General features: G+C 45.8%; 1 protein-coding gene across 6 annotated transcripts in view; it reads left to right on the top strand.

The window, feature by feature from the left end:
- The window catches only part of LOC137538028 (serine/threonine-protein kinase Nek11-like), a 468,978-nt gene that overhangs the window by 245,547 nt on the left and 202,622 nt on the right, over positions 1-20,809 (top strand). For all 6 annotated transcript variants that reach the window (XM_068259965.1, XM_068259961.1, XM_068259962.1 and 3 more), the window contains 2 exons: positions 5,393-5,471; positions 10,960-11,045. In XM_068259965.1, the coding sequence (XP_068116066.1) occupies positions 5,393-5,471; positions 10,960-11,045 (165 nt within the window). The remainder of the gene's footprint in view (positions 1-5,392; positions 5,472-10,959; positions 11,046-20,809) is intronic.

The following is a 20,809-nucleotide window of genomic DNA, read 5'->3' as shown; positions in this document are numbered from 1 at the left end:
CCTGGAGTGTGGCGGAACTGTGATATCTGGGTCACTATCGAACGTCTGCCCTCCAGCAAGGAAGCTGCCAGCCAGACTTGTGCCACTGACTGCATAATTGTTCCATCTCCAACAGTCCCCAGTGCAGCAACTACATTTGCGCTTAATTGTATTATCAGACGCCCTAAAAAACACATCTCTTGGAGAGCACAGCCATCGTGTGCAATAAGTGAGATGAGGATAAACAAAGTTCCCGGAACACTGAGCCAGCCAGGTAGCTGCGGGACAAACAAGCAATGCATACTGTATTTGGGTTAATATCTCATGAGCAAGTTATGCTGAGCACTGAGCCAGCCAGGCTACTGCAGGGGAACTCCGCATGCAGGATGGTATTCCCCAGGGCATTGGGTGCCCACGAGCATGGGACTTCACCTGCTGAGCAATACCAGCCCATATAGCCCATTTAAGGACAACTGTAGTGAGAGGTACGTGGGGGCTGCCATATTCACTTTCTTTTAAAGGATACCCGAGGTGACATGATGAGATAGACATGTGTATGTACTGTGAATAGTACACTAATAACTATGCTGTGTTCCTTTTTTTCTTTCTCTGCCTGAAAGAGTTAACCATTAGGTATGTAAGTGGCACTTCCTGTCTGAGTCAGGACTGGACCAAACTACAGTGTGACCCTCGCTGATAAGAAATTACAACCATAAAACACTTTCCTAGCAGAAAATGGCTTCTGAGAGCAGGAAAGAGATACAAAGGGTAAATAGTTCATAATTTTTAGCTCTGGCATGCTTCAATGGATGTGTCATTGAGCAAAAACAATAAAACAGTAAAAACTTAAAAAATAGATTTAAATCTAAAATAAAATTGTGGTATATCTTAAAATGTCATTTTTAAGAGAAGGAGGATAGACACAATTGCTTATTTTGTTAATTTATTTTCACCTCGGGTGTCCTTTAAGCAAAATCAATTGCCTGGCAGCCCTGCTGATCCTCTGCCTCTAATACTTTTAGCCATAGCCCCTGAACAAGCATGCAGCAGATCAGGTGTTTCTGACATATTTAGTCAATTACAGCATGGCTACCTGGATCCCCCCCTAGGGTTAGGGCTAGCAAAACTAGGGACTGTTAACACAAATGACAGCAATAAAAGGTATTAGTATTTATTGTTAGTAAAAAAAAGATATATATATTGTTTCTTCATTTGGTGTCCCCATAATATTTAAGGCGATTTCTCAGATTCCAGCATTCACAGAGAACACCCTAGTCTTATCTGAGACTGAGAGCATGGATTTGTATTACTCAAGGGTGGACACAACTTTACAGGCTTTGATGCTACTTTAATGGACCACTATTGCGAAAAAAAATGCAGTTAAAATCTGACAAAACCGACCGGTTTTTGGCCAGTCCATCTCCTCATGAGGGAGATTCTCAGGGTTTTCTGTGTTTTCAAAAGCATTTCCTGAACAGCAGTTGCTGAAGTCTAACTGACAGCATAGTGTGTAAGTGGGTAGGGAGGCTGGCTGGTATCTTACAATTTTGGCAGTTAAAATGCTGTTCAAGAAATGCTGTTGAACACAAAGAAAACCCTGATAATCCCCCATGAGGAGATGGACTGACCCAAAACCTATCGGTTGTGTCAGATTTTAACTGCCCTCTTTTTTCGCGATGGTGGTCCTTTAAGAAAGTTTCATTTTTAGGCTATGATACTGTTGGGGTGAGATCTGATCACTTCTCTAAACACTGAAGAACAGCAATAACCAAGTAAATCCTTTTCTTCCTCACATCTTGCTACCAAAGCAGAGTCGTAACTAGAAATCACTGGGACCCCCTGCAAAACTTTGGATGGGGCCCCCTTCCGCCAGGACAGAGCACTCAGGGAGAGGTAGAGAGGTTGGAGGCTGGGCGTTGTACAGAAGAGTGTGCTGCACACTGAATAGGCTCTGTTTACAAATCTTTGTCTGCCAAACGTTTGTGCAGAGAGTAAAAAAAAAATGTTTTCTCCTTGCCCTTAGTTGTCAGTCTCTCAGGATGGGTTCCCCTGTGGCTTCTGGGCCCCCCTGCGGCTGCAACCCTTGCAGGGTCTATTGTTACGCCCCTGTATCAAAGTATTTCTCTTCCGGCCTTCAATGGCTGCCTTCATTGCTCGTGTGTAACAGGTACACTTTAATAATGATTTCCTGGACTTCTGAAAGCTTGGCTGACGGCACAGTCTCTTGATGAGGCTATCTTTGGACATGTTGGATAATTGCTGCTCAGCTGTCATAGTTGAGGGTTAATTGGCTATAGAGATCTCCGGTGGATGAACTTTGATATTCTGGGAAAGTTATTCTGTGACAAACAAGATGAGAAGAACGTCACTTAGAGGTTATTACTGTCACTTGCTCACCTCGATGGCTCAGCTCCTTGCGCCAGCAGGAAGATTCACAAATACAAGAGCAGAAAAGTCTCTTCATTCTTGTGGTTGTCTAATGACAAACAAATGTCACTATGTGTTGGAGTTGAACCAAGAGGACCCAAGAGTTCTCCCCATTCAGTCACCTCACTTTTCATCCAGAGGTCTTGTACATGTTGGACATGTTGACCAGCGTGGTCTGTGTAAGCATGGACTGGTTTCTGGTATCAGCTTGTCACCAACCCAGAGTTCAGTTGTTTTCTAGGGCGGACAGTCACCAAAATAACCGATACGTGTGGTGTTGTCAACTTCATAAATATTTACTCTTAAAGAGAGTCTGAAGCGAGAATAAATCTCGCTTCAGACCTCATAGATAGCAGGGGCATGTGTGCCCCTGCTAAAACGCCACTATCCCGCGGCTTAACCGGGGTCCCTTCAGCCCCAAATCCCCTCTGTGCAGCGGGGGAGCGCTTCCTGGTTGGGGCAGGGCTAACCGCCGCAGCCCTGCCCCACGCGCGTCTGTCAGCGCGTATCTCCGCCTCTCCCCCGCCCCTCTCAGTCTTCCTTCACTGAGAGGGGCGGGGGAGAGGCGGCGATGCGCCGCTGATAGACGCGACTGGAGGCAGGGCTGCAGCCGATAGCCCTGCCTCCAGGAAAAGAAAACTCACGACCAAGTTTGCGACCAATGCTTGCGGGGGTGGGTTTGGGGGTGAAGGGACCCCCGTTTAGCCGCGGGATAGCTGCGTTTTAGCAGGGGCACACATGCCCCTGCTAACTATGAGCTCTGAAGCGAGATTTATTCTCGCTTCAGAGTCTCTTTAAAGTGGACCCAAATTAAAAATACAAGATTTCAGAAATAAAATCTATTTTCTAAATTAGAATAATAAATAGCAGCCTTTTTTCAGCTGCATGATGACAAATATAAAATATTTTACATTTATTGGAGGAACCCCTCCCTTCCTTTCAAATTGCCGGGATTTTTCTGGCAAACTGGTGGAGTAGATGGTGTCCAGCAATGGAGGAATTGCTAATGGCTGCCCCCAGTATAACCCTAGTTATGAAAAGAGAAGGGTGAAAAGCATGCACTGAAATGCTCATAGGCTTGAAGGAGTGTTTATTTATCTTTGTATGTGTCAGAGTGGTGCAACTAAATATTTTTAATACAAAAAATGTTTGGTTTGGGTCCGCTTTAAGCTTAGTTTTGAGGGCTTAAAGTGAATGTTTACCATTTAAAAAATCAAAAAGTCAGGTACTCACCTAAGGAGAGGGAAGGCTCGGTCCTAATGAGCCTTCCCTCTCCTCGCCCGGTCCTGCGCAGGATCCCCCGTGGCAGTATTCAACCAGTTCGGTCAAATACTGCCACTTCCGCAGCCGAAGGGAGCTTTCGGAAGCCATCGGGAGCACTAGTGCTCCCAAAGACGGGCTGCTCCATACTACGCATGCGCGAGCGCCCTCTATGATGCACTCGCGCGTGCGTAGTATGGAGCGGCCCGTCTTCGGAAGCCCGAGTGCTCCCGAAGACCTCCGAAGTCCCTGCGGCGGCGGACGCGAATGGGGGAGCCAGCGCAGCACCGAGGGCAGGGAAGGCTCATTAGGACCGAGCCTTCCCTCTCCTTAGGTGAGTATCTGACTTTTTGATTTTTAAAGTGGTACCCACTGGCTTTAAAGAGACTCGGAAGTCTCTTTTCTTACCTTATTTTGTTATAAAGTCGTCTTCAGCCGTAACTTCAAAATTGAATCGCCGCATCCCCGCGGCAGAATGAGTGATTTATTACCGAGAAATAGCACTGCAAAGTTCCAGGACTTCCAGGGCTTTTCTTCCTGGAAGAGGCAGAGCTTTGCGCCGTATCTCTGCTACCTCCGCAGTCAATCTCGGACGATCTCCACCTCTCCCTCTCAGTCTACTTTCACTGAGAGGGCGGAGATCGGCGAAGATTGATTGCAGAGAAGGCAGAGCTACTAAGCAAAGCTCTGCCTCCCCAGGGCAGCATAATCTGCGACCTGCAAAGTCCTGGAACTTTGCAGGTCTATTTCTCGGTAATAAATCACTTGTTCTGCCGGGGGATGCGGCGATTCCACTGAGAATTGAATGCTGAAGAGGACTTTATAACAAAATAAGGTAAAAAGAGACTTCAGTGTCTCTTTACAGGGAGCCTCAACTGAGAAGGATATAGATTTTTCCATTTAAAATAATACCAGTTGCCTGTCTGTCCTGCTGATCCTGTGTCTCTAATACTTTTAGCCACAGCCCCTGAACAAGCATGCAGGTCAGGTGCTCTGACTGAAGTCAGACTGGATTAGCTGCATGCTTGTTCCAGGTGTGTGATTCAGACACTACTGCAGCCAAAGAGATCAGCAGGACTGACAAGCAACTGGTATTGTTTAAAAGGAAACATCTATATCACTCTCAGTTAAGGTTCCCTGAGGGTATACAAGATGAAAAACTAAATATAGCAAGTAACTTGTCTATATATCTTATCTAAAGTTTAGATGGTTTACACGGTAAATCTAGCTGCAAACAGCTTCAAAAATATATTATTATTTCTTCCTGTGATCAAATGAGAGCAGCCATATTATATTTGTAACCATTACACAGGCAAGCTGCTCTGCATCTCCTCCCCTCAGCCTGCGAAAACGCCACTCCCCTCTCTTCTCTGCTCCCCTCTCCACCCCTTTGCAATCTTGTGCATGCTTCAGCAAAAGCCTCCACTTCCCCAAGCTGAGCTCCCATGAGCACCTGCAGCATGGGACTCAGAATGCCTAGGCGCTGGAGGATCTGGGGGCGTGGATACATTCATTTACATGCAATTAGGTAATAAATAAAAGCATTGGGGGAAGAATGCAGAATAAACTATATTTAAGAGGCGGAAAAATGAAGGCAGCAAAAATTTGTCTCGGATCCACTTTAAGGTCACATTACTCCAGATAATGACAGTAGAGATCTTGTAGGCCTTTTGTTAAAGTGTCCCTTACTTGCATGCCAATCCCTGATACTTACAATCTTTTACAGGATGCTGACCAAAGAGCCAGAACTACGACCGAGTGCCAGAGAGATCCTAAACTTCCCATACGTTGTTGACACAGGAAAGGTAACTGATTACTGAAAACGCATAAATCAAAAACCTGGCGTACGCAAACTCAGTGTGGAGTTATCAAAGAAATGTTATTCAAGCAAATTGGCAGCAAAGAAAAGTCTCATATTTTGATTTTCAGTTATATTGCTTTATTAATAATATTGCTCCAGACTATCACAGTTGCAGTTTAGAATCCGCACTGTATTTTAAGTTGTACAACAAAGCGAAAGTAATGACACTTTGAACTTACCTGCAGTAAAACCTTATATATCAAGTTCTCTTCACAGTTTTTTTGGCTATGAAACGGGACATCTATCTACGTCAAGTGTAGTTGAGGATAGTGCACCACCTCTTTGTTACTAAATGAGGCACATGTAGTGTAATTTTAACCGTGACAAGTTGAATACATTTTTGTGTGTTTTAAAGCTTGGACCCACCCACGTCACGTAAAAAGTAGGTAGGGACAAACTCAACCAAACGTAAAAAGTAATTTTCAAAATATGATCAAAAGCAGAACTACATGAGACATGTGGTATCATTTTAACCATGATAAGTAGTATAATAGATTTTAGTGTGTTTTAGGGTTGACGCTTAAGTCTTGTGTATTCTTTTTAGTGACAAAGTGAACCAAAAGTAATTTTCGCATAATTTGTACCAAAATAAAAGACTTGTAAAATGAAAACAAAAATGCATATATTGTTACCATAGGAACTTGCCTTTTTAAATGTGAATGCCATGAGGGTATATTACTATTATTTTTACAAATAAGATCTTGTAATCATCGATAATGTACAATGTGAATGCAAAAAACATAATCTAAACCTTGTAATAACCAGGATGGATAAGTAAATACAATTTGTGGGTTTAACTTATAGTTAGCACTGTGTATTTTAAAACTATAATGGATGTAAATAGAGAAATAGTTTTTTTCTTTTAAAATGCATAGAAAGTAAGGTAATTTCTACACAAAAATATCACCCACAAAAAGCCTATTCTTTCCTGAAAAAAAAACAATATATAGATAATTTAGGTGTGATAAGTAGTATTAAAGTTATTGGGGAATGAATGGGAGCAGCGCTGATATGTGAAAATTGCATTGGGGATGAAGTGGTTAAGCTCTTCAGAAAACAAGACTGAGTTTGACCAAGCTGGGTCGACTAGCTCAGAGAAGCTCTTTTGCATAGAGAACACTTGAAGTTTTTAACTCTTCCTGTACTGGAAAACAACATGAGAATCTTTTCTTTGCTACTAATGTTCAATTTATTTTCTGTATTACACATACAATTCATTTTATGTTTATTTTCACTTCAGATTTGCTTTATGCTTTTATGGATAGGAACAAGACTAAAGGTGGCCATACACTGGTCGATTTGCCATCAGATTCGACCAACAGATAGATCCCTCTCTGATCGAATCTGATCAGAGAGGGATCGTATGGCCGCCTTTACTGCAAACAGATTGTGAATCGACTTCAGCCTGAAACCGATTCACCATCTGCTGAGCTACCGCCTGTCCCAACCGGCATACATTACCTGAAGCCTGGTCCCGGGCATCTTCTCTGCATCGGCTCTCGGCTGGCATCTTCTACCATCACCTTCCGCATCACACATCCGGCACCCGAGTATAACTTTCTGTCACTCCAGTGACAGCGGAAGTTCAAATACAGCGCCCTCTAGTTGTACTTCCGCTGTCACTGCAGTGACACAGGAAGTTATACACTGATACCGTGATGGGGAAGGTGATTGGAGAGGATGCCAGCCGGGAGGTGACAGCGGGGACTCGCGTCGGCGGAGCAGGTAATGTATACCCGCTGTATTGCGTCGGTCGTTGGACATTCGAACGCCGCTATCGACGCACTCTCGACCCGCCGACGATCGAGAAAAATCTTCCGCACGGATGTATCGACGGGAACGATGGATTTCGGAAATCCATCGTTCTGTCAGCGGTGTGCGCGGCGATTTCACAACCGTTTCGATCACTGTGATCGAAACGGCCGTATTTCAGCGGGAAAATCGTTAGGTGTATGGGCCCCTTAACTGGTCAATAGCAAATAATCTCCCACCACATGCAGCTTGAGAGACTTCCCTAATTCTATTTATGACTTGGCCTATCTTTTTAACAGCTTCACTTCTCACAAAACTGTGTTTGCTCAACCTTAAAGGACCACTATTGCGAAAAAAGCAGGCAGTTAAAATCTGACAGAACCGACAGGTTTTGGGCCAGTCCATCTCTTCATGGGGTTTTCTCAGGGATTTCTTTGTTTTCAAAAGCATTTCCCTAAGGGCCCTTTCACACCAGAGGACTTTATCGGCGTTTTAACGCCACAGGCGAAGTTGGCGTTTTCTAAGGTAAAATGAAAGTCCATAGACTTTCATTTTACCTTTCACATCTAACTCGGCGTTTTGGAGCGTTGCGTTTCAACGCTCCCAGGAGCTTTTTCAGGGCTGTTTACAGCCGAAGTTGGCTGTTGGCGTTTCAATGATAGTCAATGGAAAACGCCAACTTCAGTGTTTTCAAAGCGTTTTCAAAGCGTTTACAGCTGACTTGTTCACTTATTTTTATAGAAAAAAAAAAGGATGTTTTCATATGAGCTGTAAAACGCTTTGAAAACGCTTTGAAAACGCTATGTATTGGCGTTAAGCAAAAGGCTGAGTTTCAGCCTTTTCTACCGCAGCCTCTAGTGTGAAAGAGCCCTAACAGCAGTTTAACTGCCAACATAGTAAGATACCAGCCAGCCTCCCTACTCACTTGCACACTATTTTGTCAGTTAGACTTTGCAACTGCTGTTCAGGAAACGCTGTTGAATACAAAGAAAACCCTGAGAGTCCCCCATGAGGAGATGGACAGGCTCAAAACCTGTCAGTTCTGTCAGATTTTAACTGCCTACTTTTTTCACAATAGTGCTCCTTTAATTTTTGCAATTCTGAGTTGAAAGTCAGAATACACAGAATTAATTACCAATATAATTTTATGTAGAATTTTCACATTCCTGTCCCCTGGGTATGCTCGGTAGACATTTTTCACTCCCATAAATAGTGAAAAATGTCTACTGATAATTGCACAGGGGGACATGAATGCAAAAATCCTAAGAGAAATTGTAGCCTATTGTGAACATATTTTCGCACTAACCTTACGATTAATGCAAAAACAATTTTGTGTTTTCACAATTCAAACACGGAATTGGCGTAATTCGGTATTCTGTGCGGAATTTCGGCAGGTTCAGAATTTGGCGATTACGACCATCCCTATGTGTGTAACTGGCTTTAGTTGCTGAACTTGTTTTCCCCGCAGTAACTAGCAGCCAGGGCTGGGATTAGCAGATTAATAATCGCTGCTCTTTCTACCGCCAGCTCTTCGCGGATTCTCCAGCGGCAATTACAGTAAGTCTGCTGCAAGGCGGCCATTGTTCCCGTTCTGTCTGTGATCCGCGAGTCATTTGCAATTAGGGACATGTTCCGTCTCTCTGAAAGCATGTGTTGGGTTTTTCGCTGCTGGATTTAATTGCTGCTGGCATTATTCACCCATCCGTCAGGTTAGGATATGAGGGGAAGGATGAGTGACAGAGGGAGATGAAGGAGAGCTGCAAAGTTTTCAGACACACCGCAGAAGCTTGGCGGGGGGTGGAAGCTGCAAGCGTCGGCTCATCTACCTGGCTTAGTTCAAAGCACCCGCATTGCTTTTCTGCTCCGACAGACTCCGGCGTGGTGACGGAACGGGCGCGGCGGCGTCTGAAAACAAAGCGAGGGAGAATGTGCTGTAATAGCAGCTGTGATCTGAAAACCCTTCTCTGCAGAAATTTCCAGCCATTGGGGCTGTTCTCTGTGTCTCTGTATTCACACCTGGAACATGAAGCTGGAAGGATCAGAGACCCGAATATGAATTTCTTTCTGATGTGTTAGGCGAGAAAGACATTGGGGTTGATATTCACTAACAATAGAGTAGCGTAACAGCGTCAGTTAGCTACTGTTACGTGCGCTAGTGAATCAGTGTGCCTTAATTCTGGATCCCTGCATGCTACATGCACTAGTGGCAGCATAGTGTGTGTAATCAGGAGCTATCACTCAGTGCACGTTATGTTGCTGTATTGCAGCATAGTGAGCGCTAGTAACTTAAAGAAGAACTCCAGTGAAAATAATGTAATTAAAAAATGCTTCATTTTTACAATAATTATGTATAAATGATTTAGTCAGTGTTTGCCCAGTGTTTGTCCCTGATTTACATTGTGACATTTATCACATGGTGACATTTTTACTGTTGGCAGGTGATGTGGCTGCTGCATGCTTTTTTGGCAGTTGGAAACAGCTGTAAACCGCTATTTCCCACAATGCAACAAGGTTCACAGACAGGAAACTGCCAGGAGTACACGGTCCTCAGTTTCCTGTTTGAGAGGTTTCACCACAATATCAGCCATACAGCGCCCCCTGATGGTCTGTTTGTGAAAAGGAATAGATTTCTCATGTAAAAGGGGGTATCTGCTACTGATTTAGATAAAGTTCAATTCTTGGTTAGAGTTTCTCTTTAACATGCCTTCGGGTCCAGTCACACTAAAGGACATGATCCCTGCACTCTGATTGGCCCAATAGGGTGTCTGCTTCCCCCTGCACACTTGTGAAGAGGAAGTGGGGAGCCTGCAGTAACTGGCTTTGCAGAAAACAATAGCAAATTGATAGGTTATGACTAGATACAAAAATACATGTGGCGTCCAGGGTCATTTAACCATCGCGTCTAGTGTCCCTCTATGGGGATGGAAAACGCTGACCGCGACGGGAAGCCACTGAAAACCACCGAAGGTCCAATCGCCACGCCGCCGAGACGCCACCAAATGAGATGCCGGGCGGATGTCCGTGTGAACCAGCCCTAAACTATAAAACAGAGCAGAGCTAATTAATGATCCTTTGAACTTTCCTGCAGGAAACCCTTATCTCAAGCTGTCACTCGCTGTTTCTTTGCTGTTTATGTGGTTCAGTAAACAGGACTGTATTCCACCCAGTGGGTCAAAGAGCTCAGAGATAGAGATTTTGCATAGATAATAACTGAAGTTTTTTGTTTGTTTTTTAACTCTTACTGTACTGGAAAACAATATGAGATTATTTTCTTTGCTACTAATGTTCCATTTCTGAGCCGTACCACACATACAATTCATTATCTCATATGCTTCTTTTCACTTCAGGTTTGCTTTAAAGGGAACATAAAGCGAGGCTTCCATATTGATTTCCTTTTAAGCAATACCAGTTGCCTGGCTATCCTGCTGATCTCTTTGGCTGCAATAGTGTCTGAGTCACACACCTGCAACAGGCATGCAGCTAATCTAGCCTGACTTCAGTCAGAGCACCTGATCTGCATGCTTGTTCAGGGGCTGTGGCTTAAAGTATTAGAGGCAGAGGATCAGCAAAACAGCCAGGCAATATGCATTGTTTAAAAGGAAATACAGTAAATATGGCAGCCTCTCTATCCCTCTCGCTTCGGGTTCCCTTTAAGCTCTGTTGCCGTCTCCATCCCGCAGGTTCTGGCTAAATGGCTCCAGGAGGTGCTGAACGACGACCAGCAGAGCTCCGTGGGTGAAGATGCAGCCAGAATCGCAGCCGCCATGTAAGTACCGATGTAGCATTGTTCTATAAACAGCAGCATTGGCTCCGCAGATCACATTCGTTCTGTGTTCTGCTGCCTGATTTTATTTGTGGTCTAATTCATTATGTTCAGCCTTCCTCAGAACCTTCTTTAAATGTAGCTTGGAGTGATCACACCAATCGATTGCCTGCTTATCATGGCAATAATTTCAAGGAAAGCGCTCTTAGGCCCTGTTCACATCTGAAATCGCAAAACGCGGTTTTACGCGAGTGATTTTACCGCGATTAGCATGGTAAAAATCACTGGACACTTCCGCGATTCCGAGCGACCGCGATCAGTGCTTTACTAAGCACCGTGATCGCTCCAGAATCGCAGCAAAAATGCTGCAGGTAATACATTTTGCGATTGGCACTAATCGCAAAACGCCCACGATCAGCACCAATCGTGGCAGTGAGAACATTGTTATTAGATTAGCACTACCACTAATCGTCCTAGTGTGATTGCGCCCTTAAACTAATTTACTTGCAATCCAAGGTTTTACTGAATTGAATTTTACTGATGGAGACTCCACGGTCGCACGTTTGGGGGTTGGAGGGTGGATGTTCCTCAATATTCTTCTATTCCATGAATAGGTTTGTGTTGATGACTGTCCCTCTTTCCCATCTGGAACCTCTGGGCGGCGGTATGAACGTGGCGTCCTGGCAGTGAAAGGGTTCGGCTTGGTGGTTGATGGATTATTGATGCTGTGGTTTGCTTGGAGTCGAGAAGCTGAGCTCAGTCTCCAATGAATGATCTCTGGGCCCGGCAAGGGGGGGGGGGGGGGGCAGGGAATCAATTAGCAGCAAGCAGGGGATGGGGGTCTGTTCATTACTGAATTCCCTGTCCTGCTGGCTGTGGCACTCTATTGCTGCGGTGAGGAAATACGGCACACAGAGAAGCGGCATGGGGTGACAAGCGGTGTGACCTTGTCCTCCATGCAGACAGGTCTGCTTCACTTTACGCTGATCACGGAAGTTCTGTCCCCCAAGGACAGTCGCCAGCCTGCGTTCCTATGTCACCGACACCGCGTGACCCGGGAATGCTGTCTGTGATGTTGTCTGCCGCGGGGGACACCTGGGCGTACCACGGCCTCTCATAATGTCACACAGGAGGCTTTCACTACATCCCGATGACGGTCCCGGGAAGTCCGGCATGTAACGAACTCACTGCAGTAACTGGGTAGATTTTGTTTCCTAGTAACTAGGGATGAGCTCATAAATTTCACGGAATTCTGACTTTCGCACTGGAATTTTGGAAATTTCAAATGATGATCCTAATATGCTTATTTCGCCTTCACATAGTTTTGCGTAACAGTCGCAATTACGATTACACATAACAACAATTTCTACGTTGAATTGATTTAGGGCCTTTTTACGCTTTGGCGTTGCGGTAACCAATTTCACCGCAAAGTCAGTGAAAGTCTATGGAGACGTTCATACTTAATGTGGTGCAATGTAAGTAGTCAAATCACCACAATCCCAACGTAAAGTCAGCAGTGCGTTGCAGCATGATACGTGCCCTTAGCATGAATTATGCAGTAATGCAAATCTATGACGATGCAATGTAAATTACGGAGCACGGTGTGACGCGGTGCGCATGCGCTGACCAGCTGGACTCCTGTGACGCACTTCCTGTCCAGCAGGAAGTATGTCGTCACTGAGCGGGGGCGGGGCTATGCATATGACCCTGTCGGTGGCAATCCCAAGACTGCCATGTGGGGGGTAACTACAGGGGAGCAGCCACTGTGACTGCAGGGGGGCCCAGGGCTTGAAGGCCCCAACCACTACTTCATTCCCTCTGATAAAGAGGACCATTCCTTCAGATCAGGTGTTTTTGTGGCTACACTTGTTATGGGTGTGACGTTAATGATGTCCACACTCGTTTTATGACCTTTGGTGGCCCCCAAGTCAGAATTTTCCTGGGGGCCCCATGATTGATAGTTCCGCCCTGCTGCCATGCCATGGGATCACTGCGCCGCACAAGTGTAAAAGCAGCCTCAGCATCAGGGGCGCCTCTAGCCTTCTTGTCACTCCAGGCAAGAAATCCTGTGGCGCCCCCCCCCCCCCCTTAAAAAATAAAACAAAAATCATATACATTATAGAACACTTCACACATGATATAAGCCATCAGAGAGGGATAACTATGAAATGGGGCCCTAGGCAAGATAACACTTTGCCCTCCACTGATGGTCACCTGGCTTATTTAGTTAGATTTGGTGGGGGCTAGCAACCACCAACTCTCTCTAGACCCTAGGCAGCTGCCTAAGTTTGCCTTGTGGATGATCAGCATTGTATGCCATACAGCACATGCTGCCAGTATGCACCTCAAATAAATACAGCATCCACACTACAAGTTCCAATGTCAGTCACATTGCAAGATTGGATTATCAAGCAAGACATTCTTACTTTCAGAATAATTTTTCACAAACATTATGAGATATGCAGATATGTTACCACCTGTTGGGGTAGGACTAGAGTGGGTATATCATGACATTGAAGGGCTGATATGGTAAGGTGGTTTAAGGCCCAGTGCACACCGAGCGGTTTTAGCAGCGATCCGCCAACCACATCTGTCTGTGAAAATGCTTGGCTAATGTATTTCAATGGGATGGTGCACACCAGCGGTTTGAGGTTTTTAGCAAACTGCAAATGTGCCTCCTGCTGCACATTTGCGGTTTGCAGAAGCGATTCTGCCTCAATGCATACCTCCCAACATTTCAATGTCCCAAAACGGGACAATTAGGCCACACCCCTGGCCACGCCCCCAACCCCCTAGTCACGCCCATCCCAGGGGGAAAAAGTTTGTTTTTTTTTTAAAATAATTTTGTTATTAAATTACTCCCAAATGGGAGGGTGCCGGGGTGGTGGTGGTGAGGAGGAGGAGGGGGGTGGCCAGGCAGAGAGAGGGGGGAAAAAAAGCCGATCGAGGCACCAGCCCGCCCGGTATGCGGCATGTATGGCCGCCGCCGCCATCATTATCCTTCTCCCTCCCTCCTAATATGTCCCCCAGTGTCCCCGGCTTCCCCCCGCACAGTAATATGGGCAGCAGAGCGGGCAGTGAGTCTTACCACTGCCTCTTCGCTGCGTACCGGGATCTCCTCTGATCTTCTCGCTTCCTGTGACGTCACAGGAAGCGAGAAGATCAGAGGAGATCCCGGTACGCAGCGGAGAGGCAGTGGTAAGACTCACTGCCCGCTCCGCTGCCCATATTACTGTGCGGGGGGGAAGGGGACACTGGGGGACACATTAGGAGGGAGGGAGGGAGAAATAAATAGCGGCGGCAATCCATCCCGCATGCAGATCCCCGGGGCTGGTGCCTCGATCAATTTTTTTCCTTCTCTCTGCCCAGCGGCCGGGACAGAAGGGGGGCAGCGCGGGATGGCGGGAGGGGCCCCCCAAATCGGTACAGTCCCGATCAAATCGGGACTGTTGGGGACTATGCTCAATGTATAGGAAAAATGCTAACCGCTCTGAAAAAACGCTAGATCAGAGCAGTTTTCCAGGCGTATTTGTTACAGAAGCTGTTCAGTAACAGCTTTTACTGTAACAGTATTTGTAATCTGCTTCACAAAAACGCTCGGCATGTTTAGAAAATGTCTCTAAACATGCCTAGAATCGCTCTGAAATCTGCTCCAAAAACCGCTAGCATTTTGAGGATCTGCTAGTGGTTTTGGTGTGCACTGGGGCTAATAGTTTGATTCATAATCCATTCTGGAGATAATCACAGTGTGTTTGTAGTGTAAGTGATACAAGAGAAGAGAAGTAGAATGGAGGGAGGAAGGGTAGTAGAGGGTCAGAATTGATGACATGGATGAGCAGATATCTATGAGTAGAATAGAGGCTCAGTGGGTAGCACTACTGCATTTTAGTGCTGAGTCCTAGGCTTGAACATTGGCCAGGGCAAAATCCGCATGGAGTTTCTGTCTTCAGACACTTCAGACATTTCCTGCATCCTAAAAAACATACTAATAAGTCAACTGGTTTACCCCAAAACAATCCTATATTGAAAATATTAGACTATAACTGTGGTAGGGATTAGATTGTGAGCTCCTCTGAGGACAGTCAGTGACATGACTCTGTAAAGTGCTGCAGAAGATGTCAGTGCTATATAAATACATAATAATAATATGGTAGGACATTATTCTATAACTACGGTAGGGTTAGATTGTGAGCTACTCTGAGGACAGTCAGTGACATGACTATGTACTCTGTAAAGTGCTGCAGAATATGTCAGTGCTATATGAATACATAATAATAATATGGTAGGACATTACAGTTTGACTATGGTAGGGATTAAATTGTAAGCTCCAGTGAGCAGTCAGTGACATGACTATGTACTCTGTAAAGTGCTGAAGATGTCAGTGCTACATAAATACACAATAATAGTTCCAAATGCTACTGGCTCCCCTGAAGAGTGCTCAGACTAGTGTACATAGTTGTGCACATTGTTCCCCAAGTAGCAGTTGTTTGGTCAGAGAGACAGTGGGAGAGGGAGCATGAGCAGAGGGTGAGGGCGAGCAAAGTTAAGCTCCACACTCACCACAGTGACTGCAACAACACAGGAAGATGGATCCAGCGAGGTGTCCCTCATGACAAGTGTCCAGCGATTAATCTTCCTGCCAGCGGGTATGCAAGATGTCACGTGACATTACAGGACGGGCGCCAACGAGAAGTCAAGCGACCACAGTACTTTACGGGGTGTCGTCAAGGATCTTAAAGATCCGATCCTCAGTGACGGTCACTTTTCACCACACAACGCTAAGCGATGTCACGACATCGTGTAAATGACCACTTGTCGTTCAAAAAAAAAATTTGATGGACATCGGGAAAATCGTTGGAAAAATCGTGAGGTGGTACATAGCATTAGAGAGAGGGCAAACAGACAGCATTAATGGAAATACATTATTATGCCAGCTTCAATTATAAGTAGTGATGGATGTAATTACACACATTGCTTACATGTCCATTATCATTGCTAATCACAACAGAGAAAGAACATGTGTGCATCAACCAAGTGAACCTGACAAATCTGGCTTTGCAAATTTGGCCTATTGGCTAATCACGAGACATTGCTCATGCAAATAAGCATTTGCTTTCGCATGCCTAAATATGCAGGGTCAAAAACCAAAAACCGCAAAACAATCGCCCTGCGGGAATTAGTTCATGCTACATAGCACTATCCAGGGGCGCCACGAGGAGGCTTCCCATTGCCCCCAGTGAGTGGCTTGTTTTAGGAGGTGAGGGCCCTGGAGCAGGCTATTTGCACCTGTCCGCCCCTTATGTGTCGCGCCCAGGTTATGCGCATATAGCAGAACGCAATGGACGTCAAGGTAAGTGCCTGTTTTTAATCTTGGGAGGTGTGTGCGGGCGGCTCTTCCCGGCGTTGGCCACGCTGGGGAGATCGCCTGCACCCCCCAGCCTCCACCTCCGGGGTGCCGCTGTGTGGGTTCCAGGCGGTGAGAGTGCCTGGGACCCCCGCGGCCCCCCGGTTGTATGGGGGCAATGGGAAGCCTCCTCGTGGCGCCCCTGGATAGTGCTATATAGCATGAACTAATTCCCGCAGGGCGATTGTTTTGCGGTTTTTGGTTTTTGACCCTGCATATTTAGGCATGCGAAAGCAAATGCTTATTTGCATGAGCAATGTCTCGTGATTAGCCAATAGGCCAAATTTGCAAAGCCAGATTTGTCAGGTTCACTTGGTTGATGCACACATGTTCTTTCTCTGTTGTGATTAGCATGTCCATTATCATTGTTTGAGCTTTAGATGCTGCCCTCCTATTCACTCTCTCACAATGAAAGACAAAACCTGCAACCCCCACTGTGTCCATTACACACTTCAAACACTGTCCTGGTGAATTCAGGGAGAAGAGCAGGCTGTGTGTCCCAATGGGGAGAGGATCAGATGATCCTACCGCTCCATAGCTAGTCATGGCAAGCGTCCTGACATCTAGACATGCAGGACTAGCAGAGCACAGGGCTGTCTGCAGAGTTTACTGTTTTTGTTTGTCTTGCTCGCTCTGCAGACTCAGTAACATTTGGGGGTAGGGCGCTGTCACCTCTGTACACTGAATAGTGAGGGACTGTCTCAAATCTTTCTATGAATCCTTATTAGATGCATTCCTAAAAACACTTGTGAGAGTAGAACAGAGTAACCAAGCAGCTCAGGGTGACCCAAGCTACTAGTAATGTATAGGGGGATAAAAGGAACCAAGAAGCCCTCCTACTAAAAAAGCAAAGCTTGGTGTAATTGCCTTCTTAAAACAGAGAGTAGAAAACTTTCTCTACATACCCTTAAACGGCAGTCAGTCACTCAGGCTCAGAAAGGTGGGGCAGAGAACAGCTATAAACCAGACACCTTCTTCTTAGGGAGTATCCAGAAAACCCAAGCTTCTAGGAATGTATAGGGGGATAAAAGTTACCAAAATGCCCTGCTACAAAAAAAGCAAAGCTTGGTGTAATTTGCCTTCTTAAAACAGAAGGAAATCTATTTCTCTCCAGTCCCTTACAACGGTCTTTCAGGACTGGAATTTTTATTTCCCCTTGGACTGACAGTAATTTATTGCGCCTTCCCCATCAAAGCCGCTCCAAGCCACTGCCTGGGTGGTCAGTAGGTTAAGGCGCCCCTGCTCAGCATAATCCATTCGTAATCGTGCAAAATGTTGTAATTTACTTGAAGTCCATACCTGTCGACTTTAGTGGTTAATTAGCCCCCATGGTATTGTCTCTACATTTTTCAAAAGTACTTTGTAGTTTTTTGTTTAAAAAAAAGAAAAATGTTCTTAAAACTCTTTAAAATTAAATTTTTCTGTGGTACATTTAATATATCGAATACTATACACACATTTTATACATTTTTAGAAATCAGTGCCACAGAATATGTTGGCCATTTATAAATCAATAATAATAATAATAAAACAGGCAGCGTGGGGTCCCCCCCACTCCGATACAGCCTGGTATAGGTAGCAAATCTGATGACACTAGCACTTATTGGGAATTTGCAATTAACGGCTAGTTAGCAGTGCAATGTAATTGTGTAATTTTGCGTGACAAATTTATGATCATAATTACGATCATGAACAAAAGGGATTACGCATTTGCTGGAAATTTTGCAATGCGATTTCGTATTGTAATTCCGTAATTTCAACGTGAAATTACGATTATGCGAAACGCAAGCTCATCACCAGCAATTCAAGTAAAAATTCTGAATTCACAGAATTCTGACAGGTACATTCTGAAAGTTACGCAAAATTACATTCGTGTGACTAACAAATGTTTTCTGGCATAGAAAGCAGAAAATGTCTCAATGTGCCCAAACTTTTAAGGCCAAGGGCCAGATCGCCGTTCACCAGAGTGGGAGGGGGTCAAACTAGCGGAATGAAACACCATTTTTGCTGATTGCCGTTAGGCACACTATTCCTGTGACATTCTGTCAAATAAAACATTTCCAGGGAATTACGGTAATCCATATACCTTGTGCAGTTAGCATGTCTTTTCAGTATGCAGGCATAGTGCTGCTGGCATAGTGACAGTGCTTAATCAGTGGCTGTTACTACTGCTGGCACAGTGGCAGCTGCTAATCAATGGTTGTTATTTACTGTTGCTGGCAGTAGCAGCTGCAAATCAGTGGCTTTTACTGCTGCTGGCACAGTGGTGGCTGCTAATCAGTAGCTGTACTGCTGCTGGCACAGTGGCAGCTGCTAATCAGTGGCTGTTACTGCTGCTGGCACAGTGGCGGCTGCTAATCAGTGGCTGTTACTGCTGCTGGCACAGTGGCGGCTGCTAATCAGTGGCTGCTGCTAATCAGTGGCTGTTACTGCTGCTGGCACAGTGGCAGCTGCTAATCAGTGGCTGTTACTGCTGCTGGCACAGTGGCGGCTGCTAATCAGTGGCTGCTGCTAATCAGTGGCTGTTACTGCTGCTGGCACAGTGGTAGCTGCTAATCAGTGGCTGTTACTGCTGCTGGCACAGTGGCAGCTGCTAATCAGTGGCTGCTGCTAATCAGTGGCTGTTACTGCTGCTGGCACAGTGGTAGCTGCTAATCAGTGGCTGTTACTGCTGCTGGCACAGTGGCAGCTGCTAATCAGTGGCTGCTGCTAATCAGTGGCTGTTACTGCTGCTGGCACAGTGGTAGCTGCTAATCAGTGGCTGCTGCTAATCAGTGGCTGTTACTGCTGCTGGCACAGTGGTAGCTGCTAATCAGTGGCTGTTACTGCTGCTGGCACAGTGGTAGCTGCTAATCAGTGGCTGTTACTGCTGCTGGCACAGTGGTAGCTGCTAATCAGTGGCTGCTGCTAATCAGTGGCTGTTACTGCTGCTGGCACAGTGGTAGCTGCTAATCAGTGGCTGTTACTGCTGCTGGCACAGTGGCAGCTGCTAATCAGTGGCTGCTGCTAATCAGTGGCTGTTACTGCTGCTGGCACAGTGGTAGCTGCTAATCAGTGGCTGTTACTGCTGCTGGCACAGTGGCAGCTGCTAATCAGTGGCTGCTGCTAATCCGTGGCTGTTACTGCTGCTGGCATAGTGGTGGCTGCTAATCAGTGGCTGTTACTGCTGCTGGCACAGTGGCAGCTGCTAATCAGTGGCTGTTACTGCTGCTGGCACAGTGGTGGCTGCTAATCAGTGGCTGTTACTGCTGCTGGCACAGTGGTAGCTGCTAATCAGTGGCTGTTACTGCTGCTGGCATAGTGGCGGCTGCTAATCAGTGACTGCTACTGCTACAGTGGTTTCTGATAACCTACAGGCAAGCAAAGGGGGTGGCAGAGTGGCGACATAAGGTGGCCCCTGCATGCTGCATTGCAGCTACAGCCTGCAAGCTGCATGGAATTAGAAACTGTAGAGAGCTTCTGTGCCCACCCCAAAAGGCTTGGTGGGCCGCATTTGGTCCCTGGCCAGACTTTGGACATGATTTCTCTAGGGGAAGTGAAAGTGACAATTCTAAGCAAACCGCTAACCTACTGTGAGTGTGAACATATTTTTGCAAATTTGCACTTACCATTATTAACCTGAATTATGGGTGGTTAGTGCTAAAATATCTTTGTGATAAATTACAATTTCACGAGTATCCAATGCAAACTCGGGAGTCCTCGACATTTCATTGGATTTGATATTTATTGGTTCCGACCATCCCTAATGTGCAGCAGATCGCAGTGTGACAGTAAAGGGCGGAGGAGCCGCATGGTGATAAGTTGTACAATTAATAATGTTGGGTTACCATACCCCCCCATGTGACGCTTCCTGATAACATCTGTGGCTTGCACTGCTCATTAAGCACACAGCCCCAGGACATTGAGGACGTATTTCCAGCACAGATCTCCAGCTTTCTCCGCATCACCTTGTGCTAGACGATGGAAGGTTGCCTATTTTTGCCTTTACAGTAATCACAGTAGCGTAGACCTCAGCAGCTGGGGGTCCGTATGCGGAATGGACAGGAAGGAGGCAGGCAGCAGCTCTGATAGGTCTTCTAAGAGTAAAGCCTTCGTGCAGGCTCATTGTCTGTGCATATTGTCCGTAATATATCATCATTCACAATGTACACCGGTTTCTGCATTGGACATAAACCATTTTCTACATTGTTGTTGTTTTTAATTATCTGGTTAGCTGGGCTTCCAGTCCTCATGCCATCATCTTCACCCATGTGTGAGAGCGACATTACGTATTCGCCAGTGTCACATGGTTTTGGCACTCGCGGTGATGGGTCAACACCAGAGGAAGCCAGGAGTCGTGCCAGCGGATGGGTGAAACCATAAA

This window comes from Hyperolius riggenbachi, chromosome 11, assembly GCF_040937935.1.
Source record: "Hyperolius riggenbachi isolate aHypRig1 chromosome 11, aHypRig1.pri, whole genome shotgun sequence".
NCBI classification, from domain to species: domain Eukaryota; kingdom Metazoa; phylum Chordata; class Amphibia; order Anura; family Hyperoliidae; genus Hyperolius; species Hyperolius riggenbachi.
Note: the sequence above shows the minus strand (reverse complement) of the source record. Positions and strands in the feature narration are given on the sequence as shown.